This window comes from Cinclus cinclus, chromosome 11, assembly GCF_963662255.1.
Source record: "Cinclus cinclus chromosome 11, bCinCin1.1, whole genome shotgun sequence".
Taxonomy (NCBI): Eukaryota; Metazoa; Chordata; class Aves; order Passeriformes; family Cinclidae; genus Cinclus; species Cinclus cinclus.
The window spans coordinates 6,409,416-6,428,985 of record NC_085056.1 but is presented as its reverse complement, the minus strand read 5'-3'; the positions used below and the strand labels follow the sequence as shown (position 1 = coordinate 6,428,985).

Below are 19,570 nucleotides of genomic sequence, written 5' to 3'. Positions count from 1 at the left end.
CAGAATCAGACATTACAGGGTTGGAACGGCCCTTAAAAATCATTTAGCCCCAAGTCCCCTAGCCAGAGGATTTCCTGGTAGTCCTCCAAGGCCACCTGTCCTCGTTTCCACTTCCTGAAAGTTTATTTTTTCTTTCTGAGAAAAAAAGTCTTGTTTTCTGCAGTAGTCGTTTTTACTCTGCTGCTCAGCAGCCCCCTATCCATCCACGAAGGTCGCCTGGAGTTCTTGCCCGATTTCCCTCTTTCAGCATGCATCAATCCTGAGCTTGAAAGGATGTGATCCTTGAAATTGAGCCTGCATTCTTGCGTAATTATCAAGGAGTAGTGTCAAATTAATTTGATTTTTCTCAGTTGATGGAATAATTGGTTTCAAAGATAGCGAGAAACACGCACAAGCGGCACGACCGGACCTCAACCGGGCGGCGAGAGGCACAGAAGCCTTGCAGGAGTCGCGCTCCCGCCGAGGCTGTGCCCGTGACATCCATGAAACACCTAATTGGGCACAACCATCGGCGGAGCGCGAGCTGCGAAGCCCGGGAAACACCCCGGCCACCCTCACGGAACCTGCGGAGAGGCTGCAGGACCCGAACCGGCTGCAGGGCAGGACCAGCCCGGCCCCCACCCCTCAGGGCGGCCCCGCAAAATGGCGGCCCCCACCCAGAGCGCCGCCTCCTCATTGGCCGCGCCTGCGGGGCTCCGCCAAGAAGCCGCTCTGCGAGTGGCGGCCGCGCTGCCGTCGCCATGGCAACCGCTCCGCCCTCGATTCCCATTGGCCGAGCGGCGCGCGGAGCCCGGGCAACCGCCCGGCGCGGCGCGGGGTTGTTGTGAAGGGCCGGTTGTGGGGCGGTGGCGGCTTGGGGGTCCCGGTCCGGTACTGCCGGGCCCCGCCGCCACCAGCGTCCAGGCGATCGCCCCCGGCCCGACCAGCGTTCTTGTCCCGTGATGTTCATCACCGGTGAGGCCTCGTCCCCCGCCGCGCCGCCTCTCAGGAGGGTCTCGCCGTGACCGTGTTTGTGTGCTCGCAAGACGGCCGGGATAGCCCCGGTGCACGGCCTGGCCGTAGGACGTGCTAGCGGAGCGGAGCCTCGCCGGGAGGAGGAAGGCGCTGCCCGCCCGAGAGGCGCCGCGCTGAGCCATGGCCGTGGCCGTCACCACGAAGACGGCATGGAAGCTGCGTGAGTGCCGGGCGGGGGAGCCGCCCCGGCTGGGAGTGGGGAGGGATAGGAGTCCCCTCATCCCTGCCCTGGATGTAGTGCCCCGGCCCTCTTTCTGCATTGCTGACTGAAATTTTTAACTCCTGGAAGTCCTGTTAGGAAACATAACGGCGCAGTGAATAGCTTGGTCTTGTCAGTGCTGTTTTGAAAGGGTCACGGTTTTTATTTTTTCTGGATAGCTGCTGCAGCGCTAGGCTAAGTACCTGTCTAACCCCACATGACTCTACTGTAGTACAAGAACAACCGAGGCAGCGAGGAATGGGGCACCTGTCAAGGGGCAGCCCTGGATGTAGGGAGAGACTGGGGAATGAGAGGCTGGAGAGCAACCCCACAAAAAGGGATGTGGGGTTCCTGGTCGATGTCAAATTGAAAATGAGTCACCAGTGTGCCCTGGTAGCCCACAGGGCCAGCTGTGCCCTGGGGTGCACTGAGGAAGATGATGGTCCTGCCCTGCTGGGTGCTGGTGCAGCCTCGAGTCCTGGGGGTAGGTTTGGGCACCACGGTTTAAGAAGGATGCAAAGCTTTTGGAGAGCATCCAAAGAAGGGCTGTGAATATGGTGAAGGGACTAGAGGGGAAGCTGTGAAAGAAATGACTGAGGTCTCTTGGCTTGTTCAGCCTGGAGAAGAGGGGACTGAGGGCAGAGCTTATCATGAGCTGCAGCTTCTTCCTGAGTATGTCAAAGTGACAGTTCTGATCTCTGCAGTCTGTGACCAGTGAAAGGACCTGAGCGAACATCTGGAGCTGTGCCAGGGGATGTTTAGGTTGAATATTAGGAAAAGGTTCTTCACCTTCTCAGGAGCAGGCTCTCCAGGGAGGTAGTTACAAGCCTGTGTTTGGACAGTGCTCTCAGGCAAAGGGGGTATTGTCCTGTGTAGGACAAGCAGGAATAGGACTTGATGATCCTTGTGGATCCCTTCCAACTCAGAGTATTCTGTCATTCAGTGGAAACTGCTCTTGAGAGCTTCCTTATGATGGGGCATCCCCTCAGCATCAGGGAGAAGGCCCCAAACATAGCCTCTGTGGTGTTGTCTTTTATTAGTGCTCACTTGTTACAGATGTTTCACTGAGCTCTCTGCTGCAGGAGGAATGAGATGATCTTTGCCGGGCCTGTGTGTCCCACCCTCTTGAAATTGCATTGCAATAGACAGTAAGAATCTGCTGGTTTCATGTCCATTCTTCCTCTGAAGGAGCAGTAGATAGTTGCTGACTATCAGTTTCTAGCTGGTCAGTGATGAATTATTTCATAGGGGCTGTTGAGGAATGCTTAGAAGCAATAGGATGTGGTCAGTTGCTTTAGTCAGTGAAAGGGCTCTGGAAACTGGCTGTCAGAAATAGTGTCCTTGACTGGTAACACATGAAGTCATCTCAGATTACTGATTCAGGTATTTTCTATCTTTTTGAGCAGAAAGCCAGTTTGCTGTTGTTATCTTCCCATCCCTGAAATGCCAGTTGCAGGAAAAGCTGGAAGTCTGTCCATCTCCATTCTCCCTAGGTGGTCAGAGGCTATTGATCTTCATTTTTCCTAGGCTCCACTCCATCTTAGCCTCCTCTTTAGAGGGAAAGGCATTTTGAGTGTTAGGGATGTTTCAGCAATGCTAATTAGGAGTTCGGTGTTACTGGGCTGGTGGATGATAGCTAGTGACAAGAACTTCATAAAATAAAAACTTTGTGGGTTCGAGGGACTTGTGGGAGAGCAAATGAACCTCTCTGCCCAAGGCAGGCATCAGTTTATCACCTGGCTTTTAGGAACAGAGGGTTGGATGCTTCCACAATGACTGTATAACTTAAAATGTATTATTAAGAAGGAAATCAAGAGAGGAAGAAGAGGAGCTGCTGACACACACATTTCAGCAGCAACACTTAGCATCTATCCTTGCAATTTTAACTAGTGAGTTGGTCTAGTAATGCTAATTGTACTTTTGGTTACTTTCTAGTCTGTGTATCTGTACAGGCTTTGTTTTAGCATTTTTATGTGGAAGTTTGGTCTTTCAACACAATACAGCTGTATTTTCAGATTTGCCCTTCACATATAATTTATGGCCCAGTTACCTTTGTAATTTGAAGGTGTTTCTCCAGCCCAAGTGAAAGTTGCGCAGTTTTGCTTTCAAAAAAAACATTCTTGAGAATTTGAGATCAAAGTACCTGTAATTATTATTGCAGCCATCTAAAATCCTTTTGCATTAGTGTTGCATGTAAAATGATCAAATTGCTCCTCCTAGCCAAACAATCTGAATGAAAGCTGAATTGGTGCTACCTAGCCTTTTTACAGACTCATAAATATTCTTACAGTTTCATAACTATTAGGCATGCAGATCCTGTGACCTTTCAAAGAAGAGAACAGTAAGATGAAGATATTGGTAAATGCATCTGCCAAAAGCCCCTGCCAAAGTTTTGAGTGAATTTAAAATTCCACTGCAACATGTCTAAGCCAAGATGTTCATTCAGCTTCTTTTTACCCGAAATTGGTTTCTTTTTGATGAGGCTTCCATAGAGTTCTGTTGTTGCAGTGTCAGAGCATCCCCTTAGCTCCCAGTTTTTAACAGTCTTTTAGCATCAGTCAGTTTTGTTATTTTCTGCCCGTTTGGGTAGATATTCACCCTCCTTGGTCACAGCTGCATGCCCTGCAGTGCTCAGTTTTGCCTGTATTACCTAGTGGGGATGTAGCAAAGACTGTGCCAAAGCTCAGGGAAGGGAGCTCCACCTCTCCCTGCTGCTGAGTCTGGCTTTTTTCTGGGTAAGGTAACAAACTGCTGCTGCTCCTCTGCCAGTTCCTCTCAGGTTGGACTGTGTGCTGCTGCTCTCTAGAACAGGATTAGAGGGCCTTTCACTAGATGACTCTGGCTGCTGTGCATTATTGCAGGTAAAGTGCCTTCTGTGATCAGATTGCTGCACTTGAACAAATCTTCAAAAGCTCCTGAGCTGCTGCAAGTGAGAGAAGATGCTTTTTGTCAGCCATGTGAGCACTGGAGTCAAGAAACTTTGGTCAGCAAGTGTTTTGAGTGCAACAGGCAGAGCCAAGAAGGACTGTTCAAAGCAAGATAATAGTGTGACTTCTTATCTGAGCAGTGGGCTGCTCCACCTTGTCCAGTGGAAACTGGAAAATGTTTCTGGAGAAAGATTTTTTTGGAGGGATGGGATGAAAATTTTTATAACTGATCTATAATAAGTGTTTGCTTTGTTTTGTGCAGAAGAGATCATGGCCCACAGCAGCAATGTATCCTCAGTAGTCCTGGGAAAAGGTTCAGGCCGGATGCTGGCCACTGGAGGAGATGACTGTCGGGTCAACATATGGTCAGTTAGCAAGCCCAACTGCATCATGGTAAGAACAGACCTGTTTTCAGCTTTTGGGGGATGGGAGTATTAATTCTGAGGTTTGGAGGATAGAGAATGAGGAGAAAGATTGTTGAGGTGGAGTCTCTGGGACTTTTGAATAGAGTTTGCCAACACAAAGCTGTGTAACCAGACTCTAGCTAAAAATAGGGACAGAACCTATGTGGTGAAACCACTGCTCTAGAGACATTGTGGGGATGCTTGAGCTGGACCAGTGCTTACACAGAGAATAAATATTGTGCTTTATTACCAGTCTACAAATAATTAAAGGAAGAATTTTGTACAAGAACAGCTAGTTTTATAGTGTAGGCTACAAGGGCCAGTTTTATAGCCTGGGGTTTGCAGTCACAGCAGGAGATATGTCCAGCAGGATGCATTCCCGAACCTGTTGCCACCATCCCTAACTGTCAGCATAAAGGTTGCCACAATAGTTTGCTGCAGGCTGAAGAGGAGTAACTCTGGCTGTGTGTTAGCAAGGATAGGGTTACCCCAGCAGTGATCACTGAAGAGCACCATAAATATCTATTTAGCAGATATCCATCCTGCATCACATTGAGTGGGTGTTGTGTAGAACCAACTGTAGCACATCTCTTGTCATTTGTTTAATTAACAACACAATAATGTTGTGGTATTGTAGGTGTTGCTCTAACCAGTGTGAGCCTTGTGGGAAAGAAATCAGGAAAGTCAGGTCAAAAAGGCTAAAAGGAGAATTTGTCCACTTTATTTTTCCGTTCATTAAGTGTATGAAGTGTAACCTTTGGCAGGGTTGTCCTTTTTGCATAGTGTAGTTAAGCAGTGTCTTTCCAGGCTCTTCATGGTGGCATGTCTCCAGTTTGAAACTGGACTATTGCCTTACTAGAGAAGAAGATTACAGCACTGACTCTGTAGCTTTTTGTGGTAGCAGAGCTGCACTTGTGCTGTGGCTCCTGGGAACCACAGATGCTGAGAGCTGCTGCTTCTGAGAGGCAGGGACTGACTGAAGCTGCTTGTGCCATTCTTGTTTGTATATCAAAAGAATCTTGATTTTTGGGGCTGTCCTCTGAAATTCATTTTTAGTGTTTGTGTTATAATGATTATGGATATTTGTGTTGGGAAAGAGGGAGAAAAGGAACTTTTCAAGTAACACTGCAACTTTATTTAAGCGTGAGCTCTGGTTCTCACTAAGTAATGGCAGTTTGCAACTGTGGATTTTTTAGAGGATTTCAGTTGCACATGGATTCCTAAGAAAGCTCCATCAGAACAAGCAGCTTCCAACTGGCATTCCTAGCCTCTGTATGTGTGTGGGAGGCACAGAGCTAGTGTAGCTATTTAAAAAGACATATGAAGATGAACTAAAGCAGAGAATACTGCTTATTAGGCAAGCAGAAAGTCTGCAATGGTGGAATTTGTTTTCTAGAGCTCGTTTTAAATATTCTTGTGTTTACTAAAACATAGGCCTTTTCAAAATGCTGATGTAATTTGTAAGCTTTTGGGTGCTCAAGGATGAAAGGAACTTCCTACATGTGAATTACTGCCTTATGCCTCAAATCAGTACTTCAGTGTTACACCATGCTGTCACTGTGACATCCACTGCTGGCAGCAACCTATGGGTCTGTGCTTGTGTGAAGGTTTCGAAGTAGCCCTGCTTTTACTCTTGCTTTGATTTTGTAACTGGTTCATGACACTTACATGACCCATTTAGAGCAAACGTGGTGCCATTGTGCTACCACAGCATAATTTTTATGATGTAAGAATGTGTCAGCCTTGTCTGAGCACCCGCACCTAATGTTTAGCTACCTGTCTCTGTTGATGCATCCTTTAAAACTTAGTCAGTGTGCCTCAGAAAGTGGGATAATGAGGGAAGGAAGGTGTGCTATGCTGGGTGCAGTGATGGGCTTTAGAGTGCTCTGCCATCCTGCTGGCTGCTGAGAAAAAAGGACTGTGCACAGCCAGGTGCTGCCAGCTCATGGCTGAAGAGTTACCCCTCGAGTAAGAACAATGCCAGCACACAGGGCTGTGCCAGCAGCTGTTGCCTGAGACTGATGGTTTTCTTTGCAGAGCTTGACAGGCCACACAACTCCCATTGAGAGCCTACAAGTCAACCCAAATGAGAAGCTCATAGTTGCAGGGTCCCGGTCAGGGTCCATTCGAGTTTGGGATCTGGAAGCTGCCAAAGGTATGTGCCCATGAGTTTTTGTTTCTGTTCATGCACACTTTTTGAGGAATCCTTATGTTGAATGTCTATACTGACCCAAAAGATTGCTGATTTAAGGAGGAGCAGGAGGCTGGCATTGCTTTCATCTTCATCTGCATCTCTTTTTAGCCCTTCTGCTGAGGCTATGGAGCTGTGTATTCATGCTTCAGGAGAAATCTGGACGTGTATTGGGGACACTGATCTGAGGAACTAGTTTCTAGGATTTTGACATGAATATGTCAAAATCTATGTTCCAGATGAGTTTCCATGCATGTATAAATAACTAGGCATATAGAATTTGTATTCAGAGTCTCAACTTAGAATTGTCAGCCTTAATAAAAGGACCCCAAACCATATTGGAAGTTTTAAGTTTATTAGGTTCTGCATAAATGCAGGAATTCTCTGCTTGTTGCCTTCTTGTACTTAGGTTCTAACCTTTCTTTTTTTCCTCAAGCTTTTCTCCTTCTGCTCTTGCCACATAAATGGCCACATAAATAGACAAAGGTCTTATTTCTAGTGAACTGTAAAAGCTATTAACTCATCAAACTCCGATCCTTTAAAGGCCACTGTTGAGTCATGTTTTGTTTATTGCATTTTCTTCAAATCCTAGAATGAGTTTGCAAAGCTATCATAAATCACTTGAGTGCATTCCAGCAGGAATACCAGAAAATTACTGAATGTTTCTTATTTGTTGCTGCTTGTTCATAGAAGGAATGTGTAATGAAAATAGACTTACACTGGCTGAGGCAAACAACAGGCAGCATCAATACTGAAAAGCACTTTTGTCATTCAGACAGTTAGAATCAGTTCATTTATGGAATAGTTTGGCTCTGGTGGTGGGGAGTAGCTGATCTGGCTGCATTTATTAGAAGACCTATAAGCCAGTGTGCAAATCACTGCCCCAGCTCTGGCTGAGGAGCTAATTTCTGCCAGGGGAATCATTGGCTTGTTGCAGATGATGGGTGAGGGAGAGGGATTGCCCTTGTTGTTATCTGAGCACTTTTTCTTAGAGTCGAGTTCTGCATTTGTCACTGCTTGCCGAGATATGATGTACCAGTTCTACTGGTCCTTTCTGGTTTCCAGAATTACAGGGGGTGTTACTTGATGACTTGCTGAGACGCTGATTGTTTCTTTGTCTCCTGCTTCCTAAGCATCCATTTCCTGTCTTTATGATGATTCTTACAAGGGGCAATTGAAGGAGTCCAAGGTGAATATTGGAACCTGAGAAATGGTGCCTGGATGGGGTGCAGAGTCCTGGGAAAGGGTCTGTCTAATAGCTGCAAGGTGAATGCTGCAGGCAGTCAAGACTCTTTCACTTCATTTCCTGGCTAAAACTGTTCCTTCTCCAGCCCATTTTACTGTCTGTATAACAAATGGAAAGATGCACTGCCTGCCAGCTGCCTCATTTTCAGAATGGATATCTTTGGAGTTCTATCCATACCTAGGGACAGGACTGTCATTAAGTTCATTGATCATAGGTTTTCTATTGCTGTTTCTTTGCATTGCTGGGGTAAAGCCAGAGGCATTTCCACAAAATAATGTATATTTCCATAAAGTAATGGTGGGGACAGTATGGCTACACTTCCACATGGTGTCTGGTGGGAATAAACTATTAAATATTTTCCCTTCTTCCTTCCTTCTGCTCTGCCTCTCCTTTTCCCAGTTCTTCGTACCCTACCAGGTCACAAAGCGAATATCTGCAGCCTTCATTTCCATCCTTTTGGAAGCTTTGTGGCATCTGGCTCTTTGGACACCAACATTAAGGTAAAATCCAGCTTCCCTTAGAGATTTTTCTCTCAACTTGCAGTGTCTTTGTTTTGAAGAGTGTCAAAGCATGTTTTGTGTCAAGCTGGTGGTGGATGCTGCACATCATCATTTCCATGTGTGGGCAGGTGTGTTTGTGAGTGCTTGTGAAATCTGTGCATGTATTTTCACAGCCAACTCATGAATGTGACTCCTCTGGTGTGGAATGTGGCCCTGAGTAAGGTGCCAGCCAGGGCCTGGTGTCAGCAAGCACAGATGTCCTGGTTGCTGTGGATTGTGTCAACTTCCTCAGGCTGGTGCTTGACTGTCAGAACTGAGCTGCTGTAGTAAGAGATACCTTCCAGGAGTGATTCTCACTTGGGGAGTTAGAAAATACCCCTAAGGCCTACAGGGCTTCAGCAGCCCATTAATTCTGCAGTATCTGTTAGCTCAGTGACACAGATCTCTTGTTCTGGCAGGACTCTTGAGCTCCCAACATACTGCTCTAACCATATAAATTGTTTGCTTTTCTTCCTTGTAGCTCTGGGATGTAAGAAGGAAAGGCTGTATCTTCACATTCAAGGTAAAAGGTTTCATTAGGTTTCAGGCAAAGAGGGGAGAAATCTTTCTTTTGAGGACTTGTGAGCAAAACTAAATGTGATTATGTACAATGAACTTCCTGGTTTTCCAGCATGGAAATAAGATCTGCATGATTTGTGAAGTGGCCTGGCAAACCTCAGCAGGCCTCTGCAAACTGAATGGGAATATGAAATGGATATAATGGGATATCATTGGGTACTGTGCTATAGTGTGGATGGCATCAGTGGGGGATGGAGAGTATCCATGAGGATTTCTTTATATTGTTAATGGTATAACCACTGCACTGAGATGGTCCTGTTCTTGGGATCTTTTTCTACCTGAAGACCTTGCTGTATATTGATGTCATGTAGAAACCAGAGAAACTAAACCACTACACTAAGTATCATAACACTTCTCTCTGAGCATATGTAAATCTAACTTAGAACTGATTCTTATTAGTGAAGCCAGATCTATATTTACCATAGTTAAACTGATGGCATAAATGACTAGGTGAGAGAGATTACACACATTTAGTGTGGCTGGATGTAGTGTCTTGAGTGCAGTGTTGTGTTCTGCAAGATGTGAGCTCTGTAAAACACTTAATTGTTTTTGGTTTATTATATTGTATAGGGTTGAAAGACAAAAGCCAGAGTACTGTTTGTTTTCCTCATTTCAGGGTCACACAGAAGCAGTTCGGTGTCTCCGCTTTAGCCCTGATGGGAAATGGGTGGCCTCTGCTGCTGATGATCACACTGTAAAGGTAGTTTATTGTGGCACCCTCCATATGTGCTTGTGGCACATGGGAATGCTGGGATTGTCTTTCTACCAGGCATTACCACCACTCACCCTTAGTTCATCTGGCAGCTGGTTGAGTCCTGTGGCTTTGCAGAGAACAGTTTTCTTATGGGGATCATGTCTGATGTCCCACAACACCCGTGGAGGAGCTGCATGGATTGAAATGCCCTTATCCAGCAGATGCATTGGGAGAGACTATGCACAGAAAAATCAGTGTTTTGATGGTAGTAAAGCTGTGATGCCTGAATGCTGGCCTCAGTAAACCTTGTAGAATGAATTGTCCACAGCACATTGCTTCCCCAGACTAATTTCTGGCTTTTTTTGTGTTATACACATGACACGTGATTATCAGTCTGAAAATTGCTGTCAGGACTGAGCAGAGCAAGCGAAGGAGTTCAGGAAGGTATTGACTGAAGTAGTGACTTCAGTTGTTTCACATGGAGTTTGGAGGAATGGGGATGAAGGACTCATCTTCAGTTTCACATGAAATTAACTGATCAGTTATTTCACTGCATTTTCAAGTGGAGACTAGAACACAGGAAGAAGGAATTGCTAGGGGATTCAGAGCTTTTGGATTTTTGTTTGTTTGCTTTTGAGATACAGTCTGTGGGGACAGATGGAACTGCTATATTTTGTCTCAGTCTCTAAAAATAAAACAGAAACTTTTAAAGAACAAATTGCATGGAAAATAACAGATAATTAAAAGAAAAAAACAAAACAAAGCCTTAAATTATTTGGATGGTACTTTTTCCCTGATTATTGCCTTCTTGACAGACTTGGGTCTCTTCATTGAGGCGGGGAGTGTTACAAGCTTGCCATTACAGGGAAATCTCAAGTGTATTGGAAATCTCTAACATTGAATCTCTTAAGAGTCTCTGTTCTTTCCTCCTTTCAGCTCTGGGATCTGACTGCTGGGAAGTTAATGTTTGAGTTTACAGGACACACTGGCCCGGTAAACGTTGTTGAATTCCATCCCAATGAATACCTTTTGGCTTCTGGCAGCTCTGACAGGTACATGGTGGGGGGAGAAAGAAGGGAAATATATGTGTCAGTTCCATTTCCTGATGCCCTTCCTCATAGGAACTTAGCAAAGAGAAATGTCACACAACTCAAACCTGCCTTTGCAAGAGCCAGACATCTAGACAGCAGGACGTGACATCTGTGATGGGCAGAGCATGGAGATCTTCCTTTCTCATCCAAAATTGATGGTGCCTTCTGCCACACTAGAAACCAAGATGTAGCCCCAAGCCTCTAATCCAGCTGACATCCTGTGTGAACACAGGCAGCCCTGCTCAGCTGGCAGGGTGCTCTCTTGGGTCTGGGTCAGCTCTAAATGCCTGTCTGTGTCTAGAGTCTCTAAATATCTCTGTCTGGATTCATGGATCTTAGCTAGAACAGCCTTCTGTGTAGGTTCACTGTATGTGCACAACAACAAAAGTCATTCTAAGTGTTAGTGTTTTGTTAAAAATCTGGATCCTACTGTGATTTCTAGAGTCATGAGCAATGAATTTTGTTGTGTTGTGTGTACAGGACTGTTCGGTTCTGGGACTTGGAGAAGTTTCAAGTTGTGAGCTGTATTGAAGAGGAGGCTACTCCTGTCAGGTAGATTAAATCCTTACTGAAATGTGCTAAGCAGAGACTAAAGGTGGGGTGAAGGGGGGGTTTCCTCAGAGGGAGACTTTACTGAGGAGAAGTGTGGGCTGCTGGAGATGTTGCACAGGTGAACACCACATTGCAAGGTTCATTGTTAGAACTGAAGGTGTTCAGTGTAGTCAGAGACGCATGAGGACTGAGCAAGGTGGGAATACTGTACCTGATTCTCCTCCTGCCTTCCTCCCAGGTGTGTGCTCTTCAACCCAGATGGCTGCTGCTTGTACAGTGGCTTCCAGGATTCGCTGCGTGTGTACGGCTGGGAGCCAGAGCGCTGTTTTGATGTGGTCTTAGTGAACTGGGGAAAAGTAGCTGACTTGTCTATCAGCAACAACCAGCTGGTAAGCCACTGCTCCTGAGGTGGGGGTAGGCAGCTGTGAAACACAAGATAAAATCCTGCTGCCTCCTTGCAGGCCTTCAGACCTGTAAACTTGTGTCAGGGCCTGCAGCATGCCCAAAGACTGTGTGCCTTGTGCTCCACTTTGTGTCTCTGGCTTGTGGAGGAAAGAACTGGAGCTTAGTTTGACCAGTATTTGGAATCTATGCTTGGCAAAAGTTTTATCCAAGCCTTTCATAAATCGTTGGAAACTTCAAGTTGAAAAATCCTCAGCCCTGAACTGACCAGTCCTCAAGCACAGTTGCTCAGGGTCACTCCATCATGCCTGTTCTCAAAAGGGCTGATCTACACCCCACTCCTTGGTGAATTATCTCAATCTTTTGCCTCTGCAGATAGGAGTTTCCTTTGCACAAAGCACAGTCTCTTCCTTCGTTGTGGATCTCAGCAGAGTCCCAAAGTCAGATTCTGTTCCTCACGGGTTGATCAGGGACGACCAGCCTCTTGTGCCACCTACCCCCACAGGCTCCTCCCTTCGCCGCATCTATGACAGGCCCTCAACGAGCTGCAGCAAGCCACAGAGGTGAGGGAGTCTGCTGGCTTGTTGAGTTTCAAGATTGTAAGGAAGTGTCCAAGGCATTCAGTGCTCTCTGGCAATATAGCTTCCCCTGACAACAACTCTTTTTTCCACAGCAGAGTGAAGCACAACTCAGAGAGTGAAAGGCACAGTCCTAGCAGTGAAGATGACCGGGATGAGAAGGAATCAAGGGCTGAGATCCAGAACCAGGAGGATTACAAAGAGATTTTCCAGCCCAAGAATGCAATCTGTCAGTACCATGGTTTATTGTGCTTTTGAGTAGCGTTTGGGTTTGAGAACAGGGTGCTAAGCTGATTCAATAGAATTGGCCTTTGGCATACTGTAACAGAGACTTCACCTGTGACTGGAGAGTTTAGAAAGCTTTCCTTTAACATTCTGTGCTTGGACACTTGACACCCAGATCATGTTGGTAAATGGCTTAAAGGTGGCACCTTTACTAGGGTACAGTGATGTCTGTTTGAAGCCTGGCTAAAAATCCAGAGCTTCATTGTAAATGTGCTGCCTCCCTATTCTGTTTAGAGTGTTAAGGGAGTTTTATTAGCTTAGAATTTTGATACATATAAGATCAGCAGTCTTCATTAAAGAAGGAAAGGCAAAATGTTTTGTTGAAGCAAAGACTGTTGTTTAGGAGGCATTGTGCAGTGTCATTTTATGCAAATGATAAAAATGAGATCCTCATTCTGAGGAATTAATAGCAATTATTTTTATTTATTTATATAAATCAATAACAGGAGGTGGATTTTTCCTAATACCATTTGTCGTGACGGTGCCTTGTCTCACACTTCACACCTCGACAGCAGCAGTGAACCACAGGGTTCAGTTTTGTCCATCCTATCCATGAAGTTTGAAAGCTTTCAGCTAAACTCTACATTAGTGTCAAGGTCCAAAGGAGATGACTCTGCTTGCTGTATCACTGATTACCCTCATGTCTGGAGTTGCTGGAGATTTCTTTGCTCCAAGGTTGACTTACCACTTATCTGTAGCCTTGGATGCTCCTTCATTTGTTTATTATTTAAATATTTTTCTGTAGGCCGAACTCCTCCTCGAAATGAGCCCTTTCCTGCCCCTCCTGAGGATGGTGAGTATGGCAATGACCCCTTGGTGGGGATGGGGGTTAATGGCCCTCAAAAGAGGGAGAGCTGCCTAAGACAGATTACTCCTTGCAGTATAGCTAAACAGAACCTTTGCTCTCAACTCTTGAAAGTAACAATCAGTTTCTGCTTTCCCACTTCTCTCCCTCTTGGTAGAACCTGGAGCTGCAAAGGAAGCAGTGAAGCCCAGCCAAACTGTGGATGTCCAGACCTCATTGCCAAAGCAAGAACTTGTACGTACTGTGTGATCTGTGAGTTGCTGTTCCTGCTCCCTCTGTGAATGATGTGCAGAGCTGGAGAATTTGTGATTTCTACTCAGGCTGATTCCTTCACTGAAGGGCAGTAAAAGTGCTCTCCAGGCTTTGTGCTGCCAAGTGTCTTGCCTTAGCAGTGGAGCCAAGGCCAAGCCTCTGACAGGCTCTGTTGTTTTAGTTTGCTGCTTGTGCTTGCAGTGGTGCTTCTCCTTGCATCTCAAAATTGGGGCATTCCAGAGAGCCAAGTGCCAGGTTTCTACAAGTGCTTAAACAGAGGCTGTTTTGTTGCCAAAACTGCAACCAGATGATGGGCCAGTATTCATTTTACTGGCTTCTTTACAATTTTCCCTTAGCCTTCAGGCTAGCCACAGCCCATTGCCCTAATTTCAGATAACAATAACAGTACTTGGCACTTCTGCTGGGGCATCTCCATGTTCTTTACAAACCTTAATTACATTTGGTGTGTACCTGAGAGACACTTTATTGCCTCTTAAATTATGCTAGCAAACTGGAGACTGCTTCTGTGTTAGGACCCTGCTGTGAGAAGAAAGCAGGTCAGAAATTAAGGTCATTAGACTGGGGCCTAGACTGTTCCTGCTAGAGCTTTTATCCCAATTTCTCCTGCAGCCTGATCCAGTCCAGAGGCCACCGATTGCCTCTTCAACTTCTTTGACCAGAACAGAGCCATCGGTGATTCCTGCAGCCAGGAATGAGCCCATTGGCCTGAAGGCCTCTGACTTTCTTCCAGTAAGTGTCTCTGGACAATGTTCTCCAGCCAGTGTCTGTGTTGGGTGGCATCAGAAAGGGGTTGTCCCACTGTGATAGGTGTGAATACAGCAGAGTTGAGCCCTGCTTATGAAGTACCTGGTACCAAGCAGAGAGCAAGGGGTGATACAGTCACTGAACTATTCCATGTACCAGACAGTGGTTCTTTAACAAAATGGTGTCTGCCATTACATGCATATAGTAATTTCACAGGAATCTCTTCTTCTTGCTTCTTGGGGGCTTCTTCTCTTGGGGAGGGTATTCCCTTGTCCTAAATAGGGGAAAAGACCGGAGTATCCTGATGATCCCAAACTCTGAATGTGAGTAAAGGAAGTAGTGGTTCTAGCATGGCCTGGGCAGGAAGCAAATTGAGAGTCTAATTAATTATGTAAGATTTATGCTTTGTAATAAAACTTGCGGTTCCCAGACAAGTGTTTTATACCAAAAAAATTGGTTTGTGTGAGAACATTTCTTCATTAAAACATACTGGTTTTGAAAACTTACTTTAAATTCACATTTTTTTGAGAGTTTTTCCAAAGCTTTAAATGTTTGTGATTGTCATAGTAGAAAAAACAGGAAACAAATAACTGAAATCAGAAAAAAATGAGCAATTCCATTTCAAAAGGTTTTCACTCTCACCTAGGCCAGAGAATGCTCCCACCCTTCTGTGCCATCCTGTTCTGTTATTGGTGTCTGTACTTCCAGGCTGTGAAAAACCAAAGCCAGACAGAGCTGGTGGATGAGGAGGCCATGTCCCAGATCAGAAAAGGCCACGAGACTATGTGTGTGGTGCTCACCAGCCGCCACAAGAACCTGGACGCCGTGCGGGCTGTATGGAGCACCAGTGACATCAAGGCAAGCATGAGGCTCATGAGGGGAGCAGCTGAGCAGCTCTCTCTGCTTCTCTGGGGCTGATTCTGCCTCATACAAAACACTGGGTCTCACAGCTTTTGTCCCCAGGGTTGCACCACAGAGTGCTGCAGCTGAATGGTCACAAAGAAACTTGGAGAAAACTTTCCCATGAGACAGTTCTCTTCCCTGGCCGATTTCGTGTGTCCTCTACCTTGTTTTGGAAAAGCAGCCCTAGATACTAATTTGCATTAGCCTAACCATTTTGACCTCTGCAATAAGTGACTTTTTCTTCCCCTTCTCTCTCAGAACTCTCTGGACTCTGCAGTTGCAATCAACGATCTGTCTGTTGTTGTGGATCTCTTGAATATCGTCAACCAAAAAGCGTGAGTCCTGGATGGGGTCAGCCCCTGGGATGTGCAAGAGCCCCTGGCTGGGAGTTGGGAGCTCTGCCTTGTGTCTGCCCCATGTCAGATGGGCCATGGCAGCGTGAAATTCATGTGCTTGTAGTCATATCTGCAAGCCTGCAGTGACAGTAACTGCTGGAGTTATTTGAGGCCAAGGAAAATCAAAGTCTTGGGGCTTCATAAAGTGATTCTGCTGAGAGTCAAGGAAATATGTCTGAACCTGCCACTTTCTCTCACGAGGGGGAGTCAGTGAACCTGCTCTGTGAACTTGAGTGTCTGTCTGTCTAGGCGTTTGCCAGGAAGTCTTATTTGTGTAGGCTCAGCTTTGTAAAGCCTCAATCTCAGGATATGTCCTTTTCTTTTCAGGTCTCTCTGGAAGCTGGATTTGTGTACTATAGTCCTGCCCCAGATAGAAAAACTACTCCAAAGTAAATATGAAAGGTGAGGCCTCAAGAACATGGTGCACTTGAGGGACTGGGTATAAGTAGTGATAGGGGAGCTGTGCTGGGTGCTTTGTACCTGAAGGAAAATCCTGAGAAATGACTGCAGATACAGTATCATGCTGGTATGACATCTTGAAAAAGAATGACAAAGTTGCCAGGTGTGTGTGTGTGGGGAAAGATAGAGAAAGTATGCATGGGCAGGAAGAACAGGATAGTGGGATTTGTTTGAGGTGTGTTGGATTTAAGACATCTCTGACAGCCAGGAGGGGTCATGTGAAACAAATGGGCTTTGCACACTGCTGTGAATGAAGCTGTCAACTTGGGACAAGGGGAATGAAGTCCTGCAACAGCCTTGGGACTCATCTTTAGGGGGAGAAGATTGAAACCTCTCTTAAGATGGAGTTTCTGCTCTTCCTTTCTTCTGGGAGAGAGGTTCCTGCCAGGTTCCCTTGGCAGGACATCTCTGCCCTTGAGCAGAGAGGTCCCACTTGGGTAGGATATGTGCCAGGACCTTTGGAACAGGCTCACTTTGTGAAAGCTTTGGAACTCAGATGTGTTGTTGGTACTTAGCTGTAGCTTTCCTTCCCTGGTTACAGGTGGTAGAGTGGAGTTGTTTGAGGGCTGCGTGCTGGGAGACAGGAATGAAATTCAAGTGGGGACCCCATTCTCTTGTTTTTTAGTTACGTGCAGACTGGCTGCACATCCCTGAAACTCATTCTCCAGAGATTCCTGCCACTCATCACAGACATCCTCGCTGCACCACCTTCAGTTGGAGTGGACATTAGCAGAGAGGAAAGGTGAGGCACACTTCCACTTGCTCCCTCCTGAGACCAGCCTTTCTCTTGTGTGAGCTTTGTCCTTGTCATCAGGGCTCAGATACCAGACGTCCCTTTGTCTGCAAACACCAATCCCTCCTGCTCAGAGGAGAAGGCAAGGACTGGTTTTCCTTTTGCCTCTGTGCATTGAGTCATACCTAAATAAAGTACCAGGAGTAAAACCACCCTGTGGTTTTCCTCTCTGCCTCACAAGAAACATGATTTGGTAGCCAGGCCCTGGATTTTGAGTTCATTCACAGGATAGCTCCTCTCTGGGAAATTGGCTTTTGGAAAACAAAAGTCCTTTTTCCCTGGACTGTACTGCCAAAGGGGGAAGAGGGGTGAAAGAGCCCTTTGGATGCCATTCTCCTGTCTCATCAGAGCATGGGCTGAATGCCTGGTGTTTTTGCAGAGCTGTGATCATATTTCAGCCTCTTCCAGGCCATTTTCAGGGCTTTTCTGTCCTGCTTGAGTAGCCTCTCTGGCACTACGGGAACAGCCACACCCCAGGCAGCTAAGGATTCATGCTGTGTCTGCTGCCATTTTTTTCCAGGCTTCAGAAATGCAAGTTGTGCTACAAGCAGCTGAAAAACATCAGCAACGTTGTCAAGAACAAGTCTGGGCTCAGTGGCCGCCATGGTAGTGCCTTTCGGGAACTGCTTCTCCTCATGGCTGTCCTGGACTAAGAGCCAGCACCTCCTCATGTACAAATACAGGTGGCCAAGTTTCCCCTGCTCGTGGTCTGGCTGGATTTCAGATCTCTCCATGCGTCCATCTTTTCCCCCTGCCCCTCTCCAGCATGGTAGGGAATTGGAATCTGCCTGGCTGGTTGCCCACCCAGCCCTGTTGCCTTAGGGGCTGGATGGAGGACCTGAGTGGAGAGATGTGCGTGCTGTGTGAGGGGCCCTGGCGGGTGGAGGGCCCCACAAAGCCCTGTGGGGAAGCTGCTTCATTTCAGCTCTTCATCAAACATCAAGCTCTGGGCTGCTCTGTGTGCTGGCCTGTCCCTGCAGGAGGGCTCTGAGCCTGCTGTCACCCCTCCTTCCTGCTTGTGCTGTCGGTTCTTGTCGCTTGGCCCTGTGGGCCAGGGCCCTGCTCTCGCTGTGCAGCTGCTGAGGACTGCAGCTGCTGCCCCACAATTGCCTGCTGTGGGGTGGATGCCCTTTCCATACAAAGGGATTCCCCTGCCATGGGGGACCAGCCCCTTTGGCTTCATCTGACATGGGCAAGGACGCTGTGCCACTGTGCTGGTGCATCTCAAGGACCTGAACCAAGAGACTTTCTCTTGGCTTCTGATACATCCCTGCTGGCACCAGGGCTGCAGAAGATCAGTATCTTCAGATTGTCCTCGGATCTGAGGTCTACCTGGACCTGTTAAGATACGTGACTTAAACAGGACTCATCGTATGTGCTTGCCTTTGCGGGTGAGAATTTGGAAGGGTGGAGGAACAGAGGGACATGGACTGAGTTATGTCTTTCTACAGCCACTGGGTCATTCTTAGAGGCTTGTTTTTGTTTTTTTTGCCCCCCAATAAATGTCTGTCAGAACCTTTCTGTCCCTCTTTCTTCTTTCCTCTGGGGAAAGAGGTTCCTCTTGGTGCTTTCCCTGCTTTTCCCAGCCTGTCTCCCATTTTATATACTGGAGCCTGTTCTCCAGGAATCTGTAACTTATAATGAATTTTATTAAAGTATTTGTAATTTTTTTTAAGTTGTGGTAAATGCTTGAATCTCTTGAAGTGCTCTTCACCTTGGCATGGCTCCTGGCTGGGAGTGCCCAAGAAAAGCAGGGCTCTGTTCCCTGCCTGGCCCAGAGGAAGCTGACCATTCTCACCCTTCCTGCTGGGAGGCTGTGGTGAACAGCGGGAGAGCCAGCACTTGCCAGCTGGCTTGTGGAAATCCCGGGGGCGGTTTCACTCTGCTGGGTCGTTCCCAGCTCTAGGAGCAGTGTCATCATTTAGGGCTCGTCCTTCTTCTCCCTGGCTGCACACAGGTCTCCCTGCCGCAGCTCTCCAGTGGATCAGGGTGGAGTCGCAGTGCTGCCTCTGAGCTCCTGAGCCCGGGAGTGCCTTTGGAAGGCTGTTCTTGGGAGGTGGAGCTGGGCCATCAGGAAAGCTAAAGCCAGTCCCCACATTGCTGATGCTTCATCCAAACAGTTTTGGGAACAAAGGGGAGTGCCTGCCCTGCTCCGTGGCTCTGACTCCAAAGGTGGCTTGTACAGCAAGAGGCCTTGGCACTGAGCCACTGCAGGACTGATGGTGAGTGCTGCCTGCTTTGAGCACCAGGACAACGGTGTGTGTCCTGCTCTGCGGTTGCTTCCTGTTTTATCTGGTGATAATCCCATGCCTGCACCCCCATGAGGTGTGAAAGGCTCTGCCAGCCACCAGCCTGTTGTTGGGATGTGAAGTGGAGCGGGACATGGGTGCTTTGGGACTCCCTTCAGATATAACCACTGCTCTGCTAATTGCAGGAGGCTGAGAGCTGCAAAATGGGGTGGGGACTGTGCTGCCAGCCTGGCCCCGGGGGCAGCTGC

At 47.0% G+C, this 19,570-nt stretch overlaps 1 protein-coding gene across 3 annotated transcripts; it reads left to right on the top strand.

Annotated features, from left to right (window-relative positions):
• Window positions 1–831: 831 nt before the first annotated feature.
• Window positions 832–18,748, top strand: KATNB1 (katanin regulatory subunit B1). Of its 3 annotated transcripts, none has more exons than XM_062500246.1 (19): window positions 832–1,174; window positions 4,403–4,533; window positions 6,582–6,699; window positions 8,381–8,481; window positions 9,002–9,043; window positions 9,716–9,799; window positions 10,730–10,845; window positions 11,365–11,436; window positions 11,675–11,825; window positions 12,214–12,401; window positions 12,515–12,645; window positions 13,447–13,494; window positions 13,664–13,744; window positions 14,399–14,508; window positions 15,232–15,381; window positions 15,685–15,761; window positions 16,149–16,223; window positions 16,906–17,022; window positions 17,594–18,748. In XM_062500246.1, the coding sequence occupies exons 1-19, from the start codon at window positions 1,135–1,137 to the stop codon at window positions 17,724–17,726; spliced, it is 1,965 nt and encodes a 654-aa protein (XP_062356230.1). In that variant the 5' UTR covers window positions 832–1,134; the 3' UTR covers window positions 17,727–18,748. The 3 variants fall into 3 exon arrangements, with proteins under 3 accessions (XP_062356230.1, XP_062356229.1, XP_062356228.1); XM_062500245.1 differs by having other exon boundaries at window positions 833–1,174; window positions 13,664–13,740; window positions 14,389–14,508; XM_062500244.1 differs by having other exon boundaries at window positions 833–1,174; window positions 12,512–12,645; window positions 13,664–13,740; window positions 14,389–14,508.
• The last annotated feature ends 822 nt before the right edge of the window (window positions 18,749–19,570 follow it).

Bases quoted from the DNA above. Each gene is read 5' to 3' on its own strand.
- KATNB1 (XM_062500244.1), top strand. From the start codon at position 1,135: ATGGCCGTGGCCGTCACCACGAAGACGGCATGGAAGCTGC. The intron at 13,495-13,663 runs GTGAGTATGGCA...CCCTCTTGGTAG, and splicing joins TCCTGCCCCTCCTGAGGATG to AACCTGGAGCTGCAAAGGAA. The intron at 14,509-15,231 runs GTAAGTGTCTCT...CTGTACTTCCAG, and splicing joins AGGCCTCTGACTTTCTTCCA to GCTGTGAAAAACCAAAGCCA.